The 19,236-nt window shown below is 46.0% G+C and overlaps 1 protein-coding gene across 1 annotated transcript in view; it reads left to right on the top strand.

Moving 5' to 3' along the window:
• Positions 1 to 19,236, top strand: part of LOC147751046 (uncharacterized) — a 417,403-nt gene that overhangs the window by 38,578 nt on the left and 359,589 nt on the right. Inside the window, exons 2-5 of the mRNA XM_086937652.1 lie at positions 3,650 to 3,829; positions 5,928 to 5,960; positions 8,639 to 8,749; positions 10,734 to 10,923. Coding sequence (XP_086793778.1) covers positions 3,660 to 3,829; positions 5,928 to 5,960; positions 8,639 to 8,749; positions 10,734 to 10,923 — 504 coding nt within the window. The 5' untranslated portion in view covers positions 3,650 to 3,659. The remainder of the gene's footprint in view (positions 1 to 3,649; positions 3,830 to 5,927; positions 5,961 to 8,638; positions 8,750 to 10,733; positions 10,924 to 19,236) is intronic.

Raw genomic sequence — 19,236 nt, 5'->3', positions numbered from 1 at the left:
GCAGGTTCTCACGCAGAATGTGGCTAGGGTGTTCAGGGGTCCGGAGGAGGACCGAGACCGGGGGATACAACGACATGTGCTGTCCTATATTGTCATGCAGCAGAGACTTGAGTTACGGGGCCTCACTATGGAGGAACGAACACTCCGGCTGTGCTGGCAGAGGAGCCTTAGGAGAGCGAAGGCGACGCGGCCCTATGCACCGGAGATCCCGATCGGCATGCTGACGGCACTGCCGCACGGGGGAGATTGGTCACCATTGCTGGATTGGGAGGAGGCGGGCCTACAGGTGGTGGGTGACCTGTACATCGATGGGACTCTGGCACCGTTCGAAGCGCTTCGGGAACAGTTCGGGCTGCCCGACGGGGGGTTCCTCCTGCATGCGGCGGTGGTGGCTGCTATACAGAAGCACTGGAAAGGGGGACTCATGGAACCGACCACGACTATGGCGTGCCAGTATGTGGTAATGGCGGCGGGCACGTTCAAGGCTGTGACGTGCCTCCATAACAGGATGCTGAATGAGGGACTGGAACCGCTCCAGGGGCTCAAGGCTAAATGGGAGGAGAGTGTGGATCGGCCTATTCCGGACACGGCGTGGGGCCACATCTTGCGGCGCACGTGGAAAGGCACGAGAAATGCGCGCTTCCAGCAAGTGCATTTCTATGTGCTCCATAGGGCCTACTTAACCCCCGAGAAGATACAGCGGTACTTCCAGGTGCCGGACGCCCGATGCCCGCGGTGTTCATCTCCGGGAGCGGACATGGATCATCTGCTCTGGGGGTGCTCGCACTTGGAGGCCTACTGGGCGGAGGTGGGGGACCTTCTAAACGAGGTGACTGATAGGGAAGTGGAATTCGATGCTTGTTGCTCTGGTTCCCACACACCAAACACACCAAGGTGACGAGCAAATTTATTGACCTGGGTCTGATACTGGCGCAAAGAGAAATAACGTGGCATTGGAAGTCAAGGGGTGGGCCGTCACTGCGTCGATGGAAGAATGAATTGCTGCGGTGGTCTGAATGCGAGAGTGTGCTCCGGGTGAGGCAGGCTGTTAAGCTTGGGAATGAGAAAGCTTTGGATGTAGCGTGTGCGTGGGAGTTGGTGGTGCAGGCTTTGCGTGATTCTTTGGTGGAGGATGAGGACGGAGGAGATTAAGCCAGAGGACACTGCGGGGCGAACGCAAACAGAATTGCACATTACGCTGTAGTGGATCCATCCAACACGTCGGGACGAGGCACACACCTTTAGCAGTTGCCAGGGGGGGGGGCTTCGGGGGGGTAAGTTAGTGGGAGTTTGGGGTGGGTCGGAAGCCGAATAGCTGATCGTCTGCTAGGGCGCCTTGAGTTCAGTAGACCGGTAGGGTGCGGCGCGGAGCGAGGAATGGCTGGGGGGAGCGGCCAGGCATGATAGACCTACAGCGCTCGGGGTAGCTCCCGACAGGGACAGTACCACTGATTACACAACAGGGATGGCTGACGATAGTAATGTTGAGGGTGGGGGGGTAAAAGCAGATACGTAAAACGACATATCAACCATGGTCCCTATGGGACGCGCACTGTGATGTTTTCCTACTGAAGTGGAGTATTACGCCGCCCGGCCTCCGGGATGCGGGCTGAATGGCTGTGTACGATGTACGTTTTATTATTGACCGGGGGGGATGTCACGAGTGGACTGGTTGACTAATTGTATTCTGTGGTTTCTAATTCTGCAATAAAAACAAATTTAAAAAAAAAAAAAAATAGGGTCAGTTTTCAGTTTTTGGGTAAAGGGGTATTTTTAGGGTTCAGGGTCAGTTTTCAGTTTTTGGGTAAAGGGGTATTTTAAGGGATAAGGGTCAGTTTTCAGTTTTTGGGTAAAGGGGTATTTTTAGGTTTCAGGGTCAGTTTTGGGTTTTGGGGTACAGGGATATTTTTAGGGTTCAGGGTCAGTTTGGGGTTTTTGGGGTACAGGCGTACAGGGTAAAAACAAAAAAAATTACATTAAATCAAATAAATTACATGAAAAAAATTAAAATTACTTTAAATTATTAAGTGTTTTATTTATTTTAAATGTATATGTATTAGTTTTAATTTTGTTTTAATATTTGTATTTAATAGTTGTAAAATTATATGTATTTTAAATTTATTTTTACATTATTATTAATACATTTAAAAAAACGATATTTTTGATTCCGATATTTTTGTACTTCGATATTATTTTTTCGATATTTTTGTACTTACCTTAATGAAGATAGGATTCCGATATTTTTGCTGTTGATATTTTTGCTCCAATATTTTTGCATATCGATATTCTGTCTGTCGATATTATGTCAGACATTCGTTGCTGACGCAAGGGGGATATTCACAAGGTGAGGAATCCACAGGCAGATATTGTATCTACCAGAAAAAGTGTTACCGAAGGTAAGTAACTTGTTCGTTAGGTATAGAAAATCTAGAATTACTTACAAGTTAATATTTTATTTTCAATATTCTGTCTTCAATATTGTATTCCATCAATATTGTGGTTTCAACATTCATGGGGCACTCCACATTCAGTTGGCCCTCCTGTAAGGTAATGAAGTCTTGCAAGACACAACAATCTTTTACATATTTGTGTCTTATGAGTACATCTCAGGCACAGAATGCAAAGAGGTTCTGTTTCTTACATCACCAATGTTATCACTGTCCTTTTCCTAGTATTCAGTCCTATTAAACGGAGACACTTCCTAGGCTTCTATTTATGTTTTGTGACCTACGAGTCAAATAATTTTTTCCTCCTAATTTTGATAGTCCCTAAGAAGCCCACGTCCCAATGGAACTTCCAACTTGGGTGTGTCCCCTCATCCGTACATGTTGACGAGAAGGAGGCGATGAGCCAACTCCCAGGGACATTCCCCAAACTTTGTATTCATCAGGTAGAACAAAGAACCAATCATGGCTTGTCATCAACAATCATGGAGGATGGAACTGCTCTTCTATTGCAGAACCTGGGTAGGCACTCCTGGTCTGTTTCCCAAACCAACATGGAGAAGCCCCTCAATTTACTGTGTCAAAGGCAGCTGACAGGTCATGCAGGATTGCCAGGGATATGTGTTTTAATATACAGAGAACACATTAAAGCCTTAGTATGTGTTTTCAAAATCAGATTCCTGCCACAAGCCCCAAATTGTGGTTACTTCAAAGATGTCCAGCTGCCACCAAGAGTTTATAAAGGAGGTTCTAGCTAGTGTTCCAGATTGGTGGTTGCGAGGTAGACTCACCCTTGTCTAGACATGCTGCCCCATGGCTATGAACAGCAAATAGTGAGGGCTAGTAGTTAAAAACAGGGCCATAAAAATAATATTCCCTCGTTATATATGCGCACAACAAGCTCAATTGCTCTAGGACACTTTAAAAAGGTGTACTCTTTACCCAGCTTGCCTGTTATCCTTTTAGCCCACCCTGATCCAGCACGTTACCTGCAAGTTTCACACAGAAACTTTCTGCAGGTACATTAACACCTTATTTGCTTTACTATCTGCTTCCTTGCATAGCTGCCTTTGGACCGATTGCTGCTTTGTTGACCAGGGAAGAACTGGGTCTGTAAAGATGGATGTTGAGTCGTTTGCTCCAAGGCCAGGTTTAAGTCCCATAGCACTGGTATCAAATGCGCCATTTTCTCTCCTGTTTCCTAGCTTTGGTACCATGGAGAAGAAGATAGAGCGTCAGTTTGTGGAGGACCGGGCCACCATCGTCGACACATTTCCCCTCACTTGGAGCATCAGGCGGGCCGGGCCGCATTACTGCATCACGATGAAGATGTCGAGACTTAAGGACCTGACCTTTGGCTTTGAATTTGGACCATCGACTCACAGGTGATATATATTGTTCATGTAGTTGTCTTTGTTTGTTTTAAATGTGCCCAAGAGAACAGACAGGGCTAGCAAATGTTATCCCCAAATGTATCTTGGGATTATCTGCAGTGCAATTCCTTCCAGTGAGAGGTGTTTGATAGATATCATTGATTGCACGTGCTCACAAACATTATAAAATGGAAGTAATAATAGGTGCATTTTATAGCACACACGTCACAGTAGATTATTTTAACAATAGGAAATCCTTTTATCTGGCGTAACAATACTGATTGTGTATACTTTTGGTGGAATACATCCTAAGTCGACCAGGATGGAATTCGAACCTGTGATCTTCTATACACAAGTTTCAAGAGCATGAACCTACTGAGCTCTTACCATGGGTTCTTGAAGGTAATGAGTTAGTGATCTAATATCCAGATAAATGCCATACCTGACTGAATGATTGTTAAATCGGTAGTTTTGCTGGCAGTTCTACCTAAGAGGCTACGTGGATGTTACTTGTAGTACCTGTGTTTTAAGCACATGATAAGCCATATCCTCAATCTGTTCCTCAAAAACTAACTGTGAAATTATTTCTAAGCTCAGGTAGACATTCTCATTTTTTTTTTTTACCTATTATACTCTCCAGAGCAATACATTTTAGGCTGGTACTGTTAAAATTGATCACCACTGCCAAGCCAATTGTTTTTTCCATGTTGTTTGGCCCTCGTAGAGTGTGATGGTCAAAAAAGGACATGCAGCATTCATATGGAACAAAGACTAATAAAGGGGGATTAGTAGATATGCACTGACCTCGAGATGTAGAAGCAATCTCAAAGTCTGCATTGCCATAATTATTAAACCTATCTCAAAGTCATTTCTTTACCAATATTCAGCAAACCCTGCACGTTGTAAAGTCTTACTAAATGGATACTTTTGTGTATCAAATGCTAACCAAGAAAGGAAAAAAAACAACTAAATAGCTCCATGCAAAGCATACCCAGTAATTTCCTGTAGGAAGATAATTCTTTTGTGATCATCCATGCATTGACTCATCTCCTTCATATGTAGCTGCGTTTCACTCGGGTCACGGCCGGGGTCATCAAACTTACAACGTTATCGTTTGGGAAAGATCACATGAAAGGTCCCATCTGAAGTCTACAGATCCACACTACTGTGCATTGAACACTTGCCACCGGACACAGGCAAGTTCCTGTAAAGCAGATGTGCCCCCTGATCCCATGTCCTACTCCCATATGCGCCCTTCGAGCTGCGTGAAATGCAGGTTTCACTCAAACACCCCAGTCCTCAAGAAGCTAGCGTGAAATGTAAGATTGTTCACCTGGCTGGCAAAACGCCACCTACAATGTCCATTGTAGCAAACCGTAAAAGGAGGCTTTTGTGCAGATTTAGTAAATAATTAAAAGACTCACCATTCTTACGCTAGAGGGCCGAAAAATAAAGCCATCACTACTCAGTTCTTTCTGGAGTTTTGACCAAGACCTGACTTGCATCCTTGAAAGCCATGTATACTGCACTCATAACTCTACAACAGCTTCTTTCTGCCGCACTCATGGTAAGTGACTTTACAGCCATCGAATCTGCTTGTCTCCTTTGAAACCAAAATGCTCTTTGTGCATATACAATTTTCACCAAACCTCTAATAACTTGAAATACTCCTTTGTATTGCTTTTCGTGTTGTTCTGTTCCATTGCTTGATGCCCTGCTACTGTCCATCGTTGTGTGCACCCCCTCCCCCCCTCAGCAGTCTGTTTCAAGCTCCCTGCTCCGAGCGTGATGTCCTATGGCATGGGTTGGTGTCACGCTGGTAGAGTGAGTCCACTGGAGATAAGCTAAGGGGGTGAGCAGGGTCTGATACTGCTATTGGTGGGAGCCTTCTTCATTCACAGTAACCTGATATTTCAACAAAGAACCCATCTGTGGATTCTCAGCCGCTGTCTGTGTCACCCCAAGCCCTAGGGTCTTTGGATTAAAGTATTGATCTGGAAATACTGGTGATTCATTTTGTAGTCTGTCCTATACAAGGAAATGCATTTATATTTCGCTTTTGTTATTATTTGTTGGTCTGCTTTTTTAATTCTTGTGTTTTTTTTTGCAGGCAGCAGTTTCCGGTCACACAATTTCCAGAGAGGTAATTCATGCACCAGCTGGCATACTGGATGTGTATTTTTTCCAGGCCCACTGTGAATCCACAGCCCAACCATGTGTGCCCATTCCTAGCATCACTCACCCAAGCACCCTCCTTTTTAAACACCTACCTGCCTCCCTCACAGATACAGAATTTGAAAGTGTGCTTCGCCCCCCCCCCTTTTTAGGTCTCGTAGAGAGACCTATTGGGGTGAAACCAAAAAGCTAAACCAGCGGATTTCTAGAAGTGCATGTTCTCGTGCACGAGCTTGCCCGAGCCTTCCAGCAGCATTTCTCCTCCCTTTACCATTTGCTCCTGCCTCCGAGAGCTTCAAAGGGATCTGCTTCCCCGCCCACTGCTTCACACTTCACGGCTGCCAGGCCGTGACTCGCATTTCTCCTTCCTTCGTGTCCAGCCCCCCTCCCAGGGCTGCCTTGAAGGCTTTCCCCACCCTTCATCCTTACCTCCAAAAAGCGCTACATAACACACTCGCCTTTTGTTTCATGCTCCAATCCTTCACCCTGCTTTGGCCTGTCTTTCGTTCTTGTTTTTTTTTGCTGCTTTATTTTTCTTATGCTCTGTTCCTAGTTCAGAATTTACTCGTTTCCTTTCCTCTGTCTCCTTCAGTTTTCTTCCTCGGTCCTTCTCTCTCCTTTCCTCCCATTAGCCTTCTGCCTTCTTTTCCTCTTCTCAGCCGTTCACACTTCACTTCTTCCTATCAAGCTTTATTTCTGTCTTTCCCCCTTTCTTCCCTCTCAGTCCTATTTGCTAGTAACAGATCAACTCCCCACTCTGTTGTACTCAACACCACGCTGTGTTCATGTTTTTGTCTCTCCAGCTAGACACTACAGCCGGTGCCTCGCAGTTTGCACCTAGGGGTATATTTACTAAAGCACCCGCCAGCACCCACGCAATGCTTAGTAAATATATACCTCTTGAAGGCCCGGATTTTGCTCAGCATGTCTGACCTCTGCCCGCTTCTTAACACAGGCATATGTATTCCTCATGATTCACTTTTTAAACTTGTGTCAATATTATTACCCCCGCCCCCTTTCCAATATTTCTTTTAATGATATGGCCACTCTTCCCGACAAGGCATACGTCACAGGGTAATGCCGATATTCCTCCTCCTCTTCTGTTTAATTTGTCAATAATATGGAAGTCGATGTCTTCTTACAGTGGATATTTCAAAGTCTTGTATGCACTAATAAGTGTGAGAAATGCATAAAAGCCACGAAGTTATAACTGTGAGTGAGCTCAGTTTCACTCTTATGACATTGCCCTTTAAACTTTTACTGGGCACTTGTATAATATGTACATGCAATCATACCCATGGCACAAACTCACCTGATGTCACCTACCAGTAAAGTTCTACTAATTTTGAATGAATTACCCTTACTGCATTTATACTTTTTTTGCTTTGTGTATCCCTGCTACCTCACACGCGCCTTACACACGTGCATTAGTGCAATGTTTCACGAATGGGGCTTAAAATGCATCTGAAGCTTCCCCCAGCGTGCGCTCTGCCTCAGGCTGGCATTTCTTCTCCCCTAATTATTCACTGCCCACGGCCGGCCGGCACATCAAAGGCTGCTACCCCCGTGCGTCTCGTCACCCTTACTCTCCCCTATTCTTCCCTGATTGTACCTCCCAAACCTCTCCTTCACCTACCCTTAGCTCTTCTGTCGCTCCTCCTCCTCTCACCCTTCATTTTATCCATTTAGTCTTTCTCAATCCCTTTCACGCCTTTAATCGGTGTCCCTCTTTTTTCCTCCCCACTTCCGCATCATTTTCCATATTCCGGTCATTCTCGCCTAGTTCTTAAAAGTTATATTATAGGTTACACTTGTGTGAGTGTTTGTGTGCCTAATACGTGTTAGAGAAATTGTTTGGGCCAGGAACATTGCTCAAAATGTGATAACATTTAAGTATATCTTGGACAATATATGTTTTCACCTGGTAGGCTGTAGAATTTTGCATTGGTTATGGATGTGATCAAAGAGGATTAGGCTGAGGGGCATTTGAGGAGAATCCCCCACAGCGAGCCTGACAACAAGGCTGAGATTGAGTCCAGCACATGCCCTAAAAAGCCACTCATGTGCCAGAAGATATCATTGAAATCCTCAGAGGTGTAGCCGGACTGGCCATTTACCACTCACCTTTCCCCGGTAGACAGCAGGCTAGGGTGCTGCCTTCAGAGCTGCATGGGTAGCCATGACCCAACCTGAAAAGCCCATGTTGACTCCTTTAGTCTAGTCTTGCGGTGTAGTGTATATTTGAACATTTTTGCCAAGGATGATTATGGCATCCAGTCCAGCCCTCCCATAAACCTGTCTGTCCCTTTATGTGGCCCACGTGGACCTATAAAACAGATGAGAGCGGTGTTCTTACAGATGCATGGGACTAATCCAGAAACGGATGCCAATGCAGTATATGCAACAATGTGGTGTATATGGACTTCCTACTTGAGTTAAACATGTGACAAGCCGTGGGAATTATTGGTAGGTGTGTCCAATGGATACTTAGACTTTTAAGGTTGCATTGGTGCGTGACCCCAGGGAATCAATCTTCTATCCCACTGCACCACATACTGACACCACTCCACACCTCACTAAAATGTCAATCCTGTGAGCAGCTGGACTGCCAGTGTGATAGCTTCTCTCTTCTCCACCACTCTCCAGGGTTGTGAAGCTGGACCTTTCATTGAACGAGCTGGAGGAGCTGAAGGCTGGCAGCCTGCTCCCTTTCAAGAACCTGTCCGAGCTGGACGCCTCCCTCAACGCGCTGGGCAAGTAGGTTCTAGTCTGCTCTGCTAACCTTTTTTACCATGACTGTTCGAACTAGGCTGAGCCTCAGCTACAACCAGCGTCATGCTGCTGGGCTCAAAGCAAAGATGCCTTTCATGTTGAACTATGTGAGCATTGAAACTACTGTTCTCCCAGTTTTAGACCCAGGTCAGACCGCTTTAAATACTGAGTTCAGTATCGGGCAACACACATAAAAGATGATTTATGAAATGTTAATTCAGGGGCAGCTCTAGGCTCATGGCGGCCCTGGGCAGGGAGCGTAGGTAGGGGGCCCCGGAAGAGGGGGTCCGGGCGGGGAGGAGCCCCCCGGAGTTCAGGAAGGGGGTCAGGGTGTTTGGAAGTGGATCAGAGCCGGAGGCCGCCAAATCCCTGCCACTGGGGCTGCCACGCAAATATGTATCCATCCTCGGAGGATTATTATATTAAGGATATATATTGGCGTGGCGGCCCCTGGGGTTTGGCAGCCCTGTGCAGGTGAACAGCTTGCACAAACCTAAAGCCGGCCCTGGTTAATTTGAATTATGAGAGGGATTAGCCATTTTGGCACATTTTTGGACAGAAGGGGCAAAAGAGGATTATCATTACCTTGCATACATACATAAAAAAAAAGCCTAACAGGAGCAAGCAGTGGAGCTAGGTAAGCTACATAACAACAGCACAACCTATAGCTTTATATTGAGGTTGGAAGGAAAGAATCGTAATCTCAGTCCTATAAAATGAGTATTTTCTACCTTCTGAGTTCATACGTTTTTAGATGTCCCACACCCACCACACTCACAGTTTTCCTATATCACAACTGGACCTTTGCCAGCTCCGCCGTGGGAACGAGGGCTGCTGCAATCTTATAGATAATTCATAAAGTGCACACTAGAGAGCTATCCTTCTCTTGTGGGTAATAAGCTATACAGCAGTAATAGCTATGGAATACTACTATGAACACTGCCTTGCAACTATGTAATTACATCTGATCATTATGGAAACTAAATATCTATATTGTTTAACTGCTTTATGTATTTGTGCTAAAGTGTCCATACTATGTAACTATGTAAAATCTCCAATCATTCACCTCACCCTGATTGCAGTCTCAGATCCCTGTGCTTTGAAAAAGTCTTTAAACAATTAATATGATTAGGGTCACAAATGGTTCTAAACAAATTGATCTGGCTTGCTAGTAAAGACAGACATACTTTGGGTGTAGTTACCCCTCACTCATCTAGGCGCCGCCACCTCTACACCTGCTGCACTCTCCACGCACTGTCAATATTCGCAGAAGCTCGTCCAGCTTCACAGTGAATGTGCATAGTTAAAATTATTTCAAAAATATATAAAAAAATCTTTGTGACATTTTGCAAAGTCCTTGACCTAGACCTAGACCTAGGAAATATCTGCTTTATCCACAATATTACAGTAAGCTGGTTAGACCCTTGGGGGTTGCCTTGCAGAACCACTAATCCATGCCATCTACGAAAGTTAATATGTTTGTGCAACCAAGGACTGAATCCTCCATCTTTAAAGACCCGGTGTAACAGTGCGTTCACATGTCCATAATAATGTGTGTTGCGCATCAGCAGTCTGAAAGGGGCTGCAATGGCAAATAGCCAGGAAGCATAACATTCTAAGAAAGAAACATGGCGGGACTATTCCCCATTCTCAGTTATTTGGCTTCATGCTCCAAAAGGTGGCCAATCAGTTTAGTATGCATATCTGTTGTTTTCCAATATAGGTGCTCTGTGAATTCTATCCGAATGTATGATGGCTATCCCTATAGGTGCTCAATGCCCCGGATAAGGTGAATGTTTCCACAGGTAACCACTGACTCACTGCCATGGATTCTGTGTGATCTTGTTCTGTAGATGCCTGTATGCCTCTCTTCTATTGATGCTCGGTGACCTCCTCAGATTCCCTTTTTGCCCATTTCCAAGCAGACAACCTTTCACGTGAATATATCTTTTCCTTTATCTTGATCCAGCATCGAAGGGGTCAGTGTCCTTCCCAACCTTGCAGTGCTGAACCTCAATTACAATGCTCTGACCAGCACAAAGGGCTTGGAGTCCTGCAAGAGTCTGACTGTGCTAAACTTGTCCCACAACCACGTGAAGACCATCCGAGACCTGCCCCTGCTGAGCAACCTCACACACCTGCACCTGGACTCCAACAAGGTAATTTCAAGGGCTTCTGTCACATGTCAAACCTTCCTTTGTTTATTGCTGTTGGCTTTGGTTGGAGTTTCCTTGGAGCTGTGGTACCCATTACTAACAATTGCTGCCTCTGTGCTGCTGATTAAAACCCTCGAGATGTTAGCCTACTAATCTGGCCGCTGATCTTTTAAAGGATTTTTTCAGATTGCATTGGCGCTCGTAGCTAGTTGTTATTCTGCATGATACATTCCAATTTATCTGCATACTTAGATTTTCAATAAAGGCAATGACCAAAAACCTTACAATGACTTGTCATCATGCTTTTCCACAATTCGCTACCTAATACAGACAGTTATGATATTCCCAAACTTTATGGAGTTCCATCAGCATCCTGTGTTTAAAGTACTCCTATCAGTAAATCTCAATCACTGATCAACAAATACCAGTAAATTTGGAAAGACAAAAGAGGACAACACATCGACCAAGAAGACAGAAAATAAAAAATAAAATAGAATGCACCACACGGGTGCAACCACCAACTGGAATCGGTCAGTAAATCGATCTGACCACGTGTATTTCTCATCATTGATGTCTAGGAGCAGCAAGAGACAACAAACATATAACTTACAGTCATCATTCACCTACAGCTGTTCTTCCCAGGACACTACATCCTACATCTGTATCTATTTAGCTAGTGCAACCTTATACTTTGAGCCTGTACTCTGCTCATCCCTTTTTAGGTCTCGACCTCTGCCAATGCCTCTGGCATTGCAGATGTCGAGACATATAGAGGTGAAACAGGAAAGCTGAACCAGGCGGATTACGCCGAGTGCATGAGCCCGTGCACGCGCTTGCCGTTTGCTGCCATAGCAATGCCGAGAGCTTCACACTTCAAAGGAATGCTCTCCCCCGCCCCCTCTGTGCAATGCCTCTTCTCTCACCCTTTCGCTATCTCACCCGCCCTCCCACCTTCAGCCTCTTCCTCTGCAGTGCACTCTCTCCCCCCTCCCTCCTCCTCACCCCAACATTTGTCTCTCACACCACAGGCTGCTGCTATGTAATTTGGGGCATAGTTACCTGTTAACTAAAATCGTGTGCATCAAACGTGCCACTTGCGCTGTATTTGAATGCTCTTTTGAGCTGTCTGTTGCAGCTAGACGTATCACATAACTAAAACATATGCGTAAATTAAAACAGGCAGACCTATTGTCTTTGCCAGTCCTTGTTAGCAGTGTCTGCCTTTCTGATTGGGCCTGGGATGAGGCATTTTTTGCTGAACACCTAAGATATTCTGCAGCTTTAACAAGTTCATTGTATTTTACTGGATCATTAAATTAACTGACGTCCCACGTTTAGGCAATTCATTTTACTCTCCTGTACCCCCTAGCCTGTGCTCAGCAGTAGCCAAAGATGACCGTAAAACCAATTGCGCCATATTTGGGAAAAACATTATCTGCACTGTATTTTATTGACAAACTGAACAGTGAAAAGACTACCCTAAGAGTAAGGTTCCAGGATCAGCACTTGTACTTGTACTGTGGTTTACAGACCTAAAACTACTGTGGTAGAAATTGCTCTTGTGGAATATTGCTGGGAAGCAGAGGCAAAGGTGGTAGATGTCTCACTTCTTAGCTTTTGCAATTTAATTTGTTTGCAGGAAACCTTTACAACTTAATGAATTTCGAGCTTTCAAAGATTTTGCATATATTTTCAGCTAAGGAAGTGTAAAAGGTGGCATAATGACAGAGTTCACTAAACATGGGCTACTGGAACACAGCATAGTAGTGTCCAAGGACTAGGCATCCACAAGCATCACCCATCAGACATCCACAAGCGTCAGGTATCCAAAAAGGGTCTGGCATGCACAAGTATCAGGCATTCACAAGCTTCAGCCATCCACAAGCGTCAGCCATCCACAAGCGTCAGCCATCCATCCACAAGCGTCAGCCATCCACAAGCGTCAGCCATCCACAAGCGTCAGCCATCCACAAGCGTCAGGCATCCACAAGCGTCAGGCATCCACAAGCGTCAGGCATCCACAAGCGTCAGACATCCACAAACATCAGGCATCCGACATCCACAAGCGTCAGCCATCCACAAGCTTCAGACATCCAAAGGCATCAGGCATCCACAAGCGTCAGGCATCCACAAGCGCCAGGCATCCACAAGCGTCAGGCATCCACAAGCGTCAGGCATCCACAAGCGTCAGGCCTCCACAAGCGTCAGGTATGCACAAGCGTACGGCATGCACAAGTGCCAGGCATGCACAAGCTTCAAGCTTTTACAAACATCAGACATCCACAAGCGTCAGACATCCACACGCATCCACAAGCATCAGGCATCAACAAGCAACAGACATCCACAAGCAACAGACATCCACAAGCAACAGACATCCACAAGCATCAGACATCCACAAGCATCAGACATCCACAAGCATCAGACATCCACAAGCATCAGGCATCCACAAGCATCAGACATCCACAAGCATCTGACATCCACAAGCGTCTGACATCCACAAGCGTCTGACATCCACAAGCGTCAGGCATCCACAAGCATCAGACATCCAAAGACATCAGACATCCAAAGGCATCAGGCATCCACAAGCGTCAGGCATCCACAAGCGTCAGGTATCCACAAGCGTCAGGCATGCACAAGCGTCAAGCATTCACAAACGTCAGACATCCACAAGTGTCACACATCCACAAGTGTCACACATCCACAATCAACAGACATCCACAAGCATCAGACATCCACAAGCATCAGACATCCACAAGCATCAGGCATCAGACATCCAGAAGCATCAGACATTCAGAAGCATCAGACATCCACAAACATCCAGAAGCATCAGACGTCCACAAGCATCAGACATACACATGCATCAGGCATCCACAAGCATCAGACGTCAGACAACCAGGAGCATCAGACAACCAGGAGCATCAGACATCCACAAGCATCAGGCGTCCACAAGCATCAGGCATCCACAAGCATCAGGCATCCACAAGCATCAGGCATCCACAAGCATCAGGCATCCACAAGCATCAGACATCCACAAGCGTCAGGCATCCAAAAGCATCAAGCATCACAAGCATCAAACATCCACAAGCAACAGACATTCACAAGCATCAGACATCCACAAGCATCAGACATCCACAAGCATCAGACATCCACAAACATCAGACATCCACAAACATCAGACATCCAAAGGCATCAGGCATCCACAAGCGTCAGGCATCCACAAGCGTCAGGCATCCACAAGCGTCAGGCATCCACACGCGTCAGGCATCCACACGCGTCAGGCATCCACACGCGTCAGGCATCCACAAGCGTCAGGTATGCACAAGCGTAAGGCATGCACAAGCGTCAGGCATGCACAAGCTTCAAGCATTCACAAACATCAGACATCCACAAGTGCCAGACATCCACAAGCATCCACAAGCATCAGGCCTCAACAAGCAAAAGACATCCACAAGCATCAGACATCCACAAGCATCAGACATCCACAAACATCAAACATCCACAAACATCAGACATCCACAAGCATCAGGCATCCACAAGCATCAGGCATCCACAAACATCAGACATTCACAAGCGTCAGGCATACACAAACATCAGGCATCAGACATCCACAAGCGTCAGCCCTCCATAAGCATCAGACATCCAAAGGCATCAGGCATCAGACATCCACAAGCGTCAGCCCTCCACAAGCATCAGACATCCAAAGGCATCCGGCATCCACAAGCGTCAGGCATCCACAAGCGTCAAGCATGCACACACGTCAAGCATTCACAAACGTCACACATCCCAGACATCTAAAAGCAACAGACATCCACAAGCAACAGACATCGACAAGCAACAGACATCGACAAGCAACAGACATCCACAAGCATCAGACATCCACAAGTATCAGACATCCACAAGCATCAGGCATCCAGAAGCATCAGACATCCACAAACATCCAGAAGCATCAGACGTCCACAAGCATCAGACATACACAAGCATCAGGCATCCACAAGCATCAGACATCAGACAACCAGGAGCATCAGACAACCAGGAGCATCAGACAACCAGGAGCATCAGACATCCACAAGCATCAGGCGTCCACGAGCATCAGGCATCCACAAGCATCAGGCATCCACAAGCATCAGACATCCACAAGCATCAGACATCCACAAGCATCAGACATCCACAAGCATCAGACATCCACAAGCATCAGACATCCACAAGCGTCAGACATCCACAAGCGTCAGACATCCACAAGCGTCAGACATCCACAAGCATCAGACATCCACAAGCATCAGACATCCACAAGCATCAGACATCCACAAGCATCAGACGTCCACAAGCATCAGGCATCCAGAAGCATCAGACATCCAGAAGCATCAGACATCCACAAACATCCAACATCCAGAAGCATGAGACATCCACAAGCATCAGACATCCACAAGCATCAGGCATCCACAAGCATCAGGCATCCACAAGCATCACGCATCAGACATCCACAAGCATCTGGCATCCTAAAGCATCACCCATCAGACATACATTAGCGTCAGGCATCCAAAAAGGGTCTGTCATGCACAAGCATCAGGCATTCAGAAGCTTCAGGCATCCACAAGCGTCAGCCATCGACAAGCGTCAGCCATCCACAAGCGTCAGCCATCCACAAGCGTCAGCCATCCACAAGCATCAGGCATTCAGAAGCTTCAGGCATCCACAAGCGTCAGCCATCCACAAGCGTCAGCAATCCACAAGCGTCAGCCATCCACAAGCGTCAGCCATCCACAAGCGCCAGACATCCATAAACATCAGGCATCAGACATCCACAAGCGTCAGCCATGCATAGCATCAGACATAACAGCTCTTCTGCGGGGCCTTCCTTCCCTGTCCATTCTCGTCTCTGAGCCCACAGCAGAAGGTGTGCAGTGTGTTTTATTTATTTTACTGTCCATTTCAAACTGACTTTGTTGGTCAAAAAAGGATAAACGTCTAACTCGCCCCGACTGGAATCAGACTTCAGATACTTCTTGTTGCACGCAGAAATATGTGGTGTAGTTAACTTGCTGAGGTGCCTTCACTTCATGGCTGGATAGAAAAAAAACTGTAAGGAGGTAGTCAAAACAATGAGCACACTGGTAGTCCGGCTTCTCAGTACTCACTGTGCCCGCCCGATCAGAAAGCACAAAACTGTCAGATAAGACGCTTTGCCTATGTGCAGGAACTAAGATCTGAACTCAGGTTTTGTGCCTTTGAAGCCAGAGGCCATATGTACGCCTCCTTTTGTTTGGTTACAGTGATTAACATCTGCGAATTCATTTATATTAGTAGCATACCACAGGTGCTCGAGGGGACGCATTGAAACGTTGAATCAAAATTAAAATTGCACACAGTAAATTCCTCGAATACGGGATGTTTACTGTCGCCCTCTATCTATCTGTCTATCTATCTATCTATCTACCTACCTATCTATCGCCTTCACTCTATCTATCTATCGCCCTCACTCTATCTATCTATCCATCTGTCGCCCTTACTCCATCTATCGCCCTCACTCTCTCTATCTATCGCCCTCACTCTATCTATCTTTCGCCCTCACTCTATCACCCTCACTCTATCTATCGCCCTCACTCTATCTATCTATCGCCCTCACTCTATCAACTATCTATCTATCTATCTCCCTCACTCTATCTTTCTATCTATATATCGCCCATAGTCAATCTATCTATCGCCCTCCCTCTATCTATCGCCCTCCCTCTATCTATCTTTCGCCCTCCCTCTATCTATCTTTCGCCCTCCCTCTATCCATCTTTCGCCCTCCCTCTATCCATCTTTCGCCCTCCCTCTATCTATCTATCGCCCTCACTATCTATCGCATCACCACAGCATCACTCAGCCCCACCACAGCATCACCACTCAGGGGCACCACAACATCACTATGCGCTACCACAGCATCACTGAACGCCACCGTTTCACTCGTCACCACCACAACATCACTCAGCGCCACCACAGCATCAATCTGTGCAACCATTCAACAACAACTGGTTCAAATATGTCCTCTCAATGTTTCAAGCTTTATTACAAATGTCACAAAAAGATGTTAATATTTCACTTCTGTTCTTGGATTTTCGTCACAATAAAATACACTGAACATAATTTTTACAAAAGTTATTTACAAAAGATTAAGCTATTGCCATTATAAATTACAATAACTTTTAAGTGTTAATTATTTAAAAAAATTAAAAGCCATTGTTATTTGTAACATCAATACATCTAAGTCACGTAAATACAACACATATTGCATTACAAATGCTACAGGTGTTACATTTGCAAAAGTTAAAACTATTGGCATTGTAAATGACAAAGCTATTAATTTCGCTATTTTCAAAACCAACACATAAATAAAAAATGTGTAATTTACAATACCAATAGCTCAAACTTTCCTAATGCGAGACCTATTGCATTGCAAATGCTTGTTTGAGTGAGGTGAACAAAAAGTCCCTCTATACAGAGAAATTGTTCTGCTACATAATAACTGTAATAGTCAGATATACCCATAAACGTTCTTCTTGGTTTGTCTGTATTACGACTGATTTTGCAAATGTTATTTTAACAAACTCTAAAAAATTGTTGACATTGTATACAATTGATGAATTCATCAGGATAGATATCTTTATGGGACTATAGGAGCGTGATACCATGGACTCACCTACACACAACCATACCTATACTCTTTGATGCCACTTGTTCTCCTAAATTATGAAAATATAGCGTGTAATCAAAGATCTGGGCCTAAATCCATCGTTTTTTTGCACTCCACACCACCCTAGGTCAGACAATGGCTATATGCAAATCAGCCTTGACCCTGTGCCTCATGGGAACAGTCCAGCCCGAACTACCAAGCCATGTCTTTCCTAGACCAGAATCAAGCATCCAAGGACCGGTTTCTGGCTACCAGCCTTCTTCAGCCTGGATAGCTTGACTCCAGTGATGTGGAGAGCCTGGGACTCACGTCTGAGCATACCCAGCCCACTCGGGGTGAAAATTGCAAAAAACACAGTTGATGGACAGAATGCAGAACAATGTCTTACATTCACCCCAGTACAAAGATCTGGGCCTAAATCCATCGTTTTTTTGCACTCCACACAACCCTAGGTCAGACAATGGCTATATGCAAATCAGCCTTGACCCTGTGCCTCATGGGAACAGTCCAGCCCGAACTACCAAGCCATGTCTTTCCTAGACCGGAATCAAGCATCCAAGGACTGGTTTCTGGCTATCAGCCTTCTTCAGCCTGGATAGCTTGACTCCAGTGATGTGGAGAGCCTGGGACTCACGTCTGAGCATACCTAGCCCACTCGGGGTGAAAATTGCAAAAAACACAGTTGATGGCACAGGGTCAGACTGCTTTGCATATGGCCATGTCTGACCTGGGGTGGTGTGGAGTGCAAAAAAACGAGGGATTTAGGCCTAGATCTCTGTTCTGGGGTGAATGTATGACATTGTTCTGCATTCTGTCCATCACCTGTGGTTTTTGCATTTGTCACCCCGAGTGGGATGGGTAGGCTCAGACGTGAATCCCATGCACTCCACACCACTGGATTCAAGCAAGCCGAGCTAAAGACGGCTGGAATGCCAGAAACCGGTCCGCTGAAGCTTGTTTCTAGTCCAGGGAAGGCATGGCTTGGCAGTTCGGGCTGGACTGTTCCCATGAGGCACAGGGTCAGACTGATTTGCATATGGCCATGTCTGAACTGGGGTGGTGTGGAGTGCAAAAAAACGATGGATTTAGGCCCAGATCTATGTACTGGGGTGAATGTATGACATTGTTCTGCATTCGGTCCATCACCTGTAGTTTTTGCATTTGTCACCCCGAGTGGGATGGGTATGCTCAGACGTGAGTCCCATGCACTCCACACCACTGGATTCAAGCAAGTCGGGCTGAAGACGGCTGGAATGCCAGAAACCGGTCCTCGGAAGCTTGTTTCCAGTCCAGGGAAGGCATGGCTTGGCAGTTCGGGCTGGACTGTTCCCATGAGGCACAGGGTCAGACTGATTTGCATAGGGCCATGTCTGAACTGGGGTGGCGTGGAGTGCACAAAAACGATGGATTTAGGCCCAGATCTCTGTACTGGGGTGAATGTATGACATTGTTCTGCATTCTGTCCATCACCTGTGGTTTTTGCATTTGTCACCCCGAGTGGGATGGGTATGCTCAGACGTGAGTCCCATGCACTCCACACCACTGGATTCAAGCAAGCCGGGCTGAAGACGGATGGAATGCCAGAAACCGGTCTTCAGAAGCTTGTTTCCAGTCCAGGGAAGGCATGGCTTGGCAGTTCGGGC

The sequence above is a fragment of the Lissotriton vulgaris genome, chromosome 1_1, assembly GCF_964263255.1.
Source record: "Lissotriton vulgaris chromosome 1_1, aLisVul1.2, whole genome shotgun sequence".
NCBI classification, from domain to species: Eukaryota; Metazoa; Chordata; class Amphibia; order Caudata; family Salamandridae; genus Lissotriton; species Lissotriton vulgaris.
This window is presented reverse-complemented; position numbering and strand designations above follow the sequence as displayed.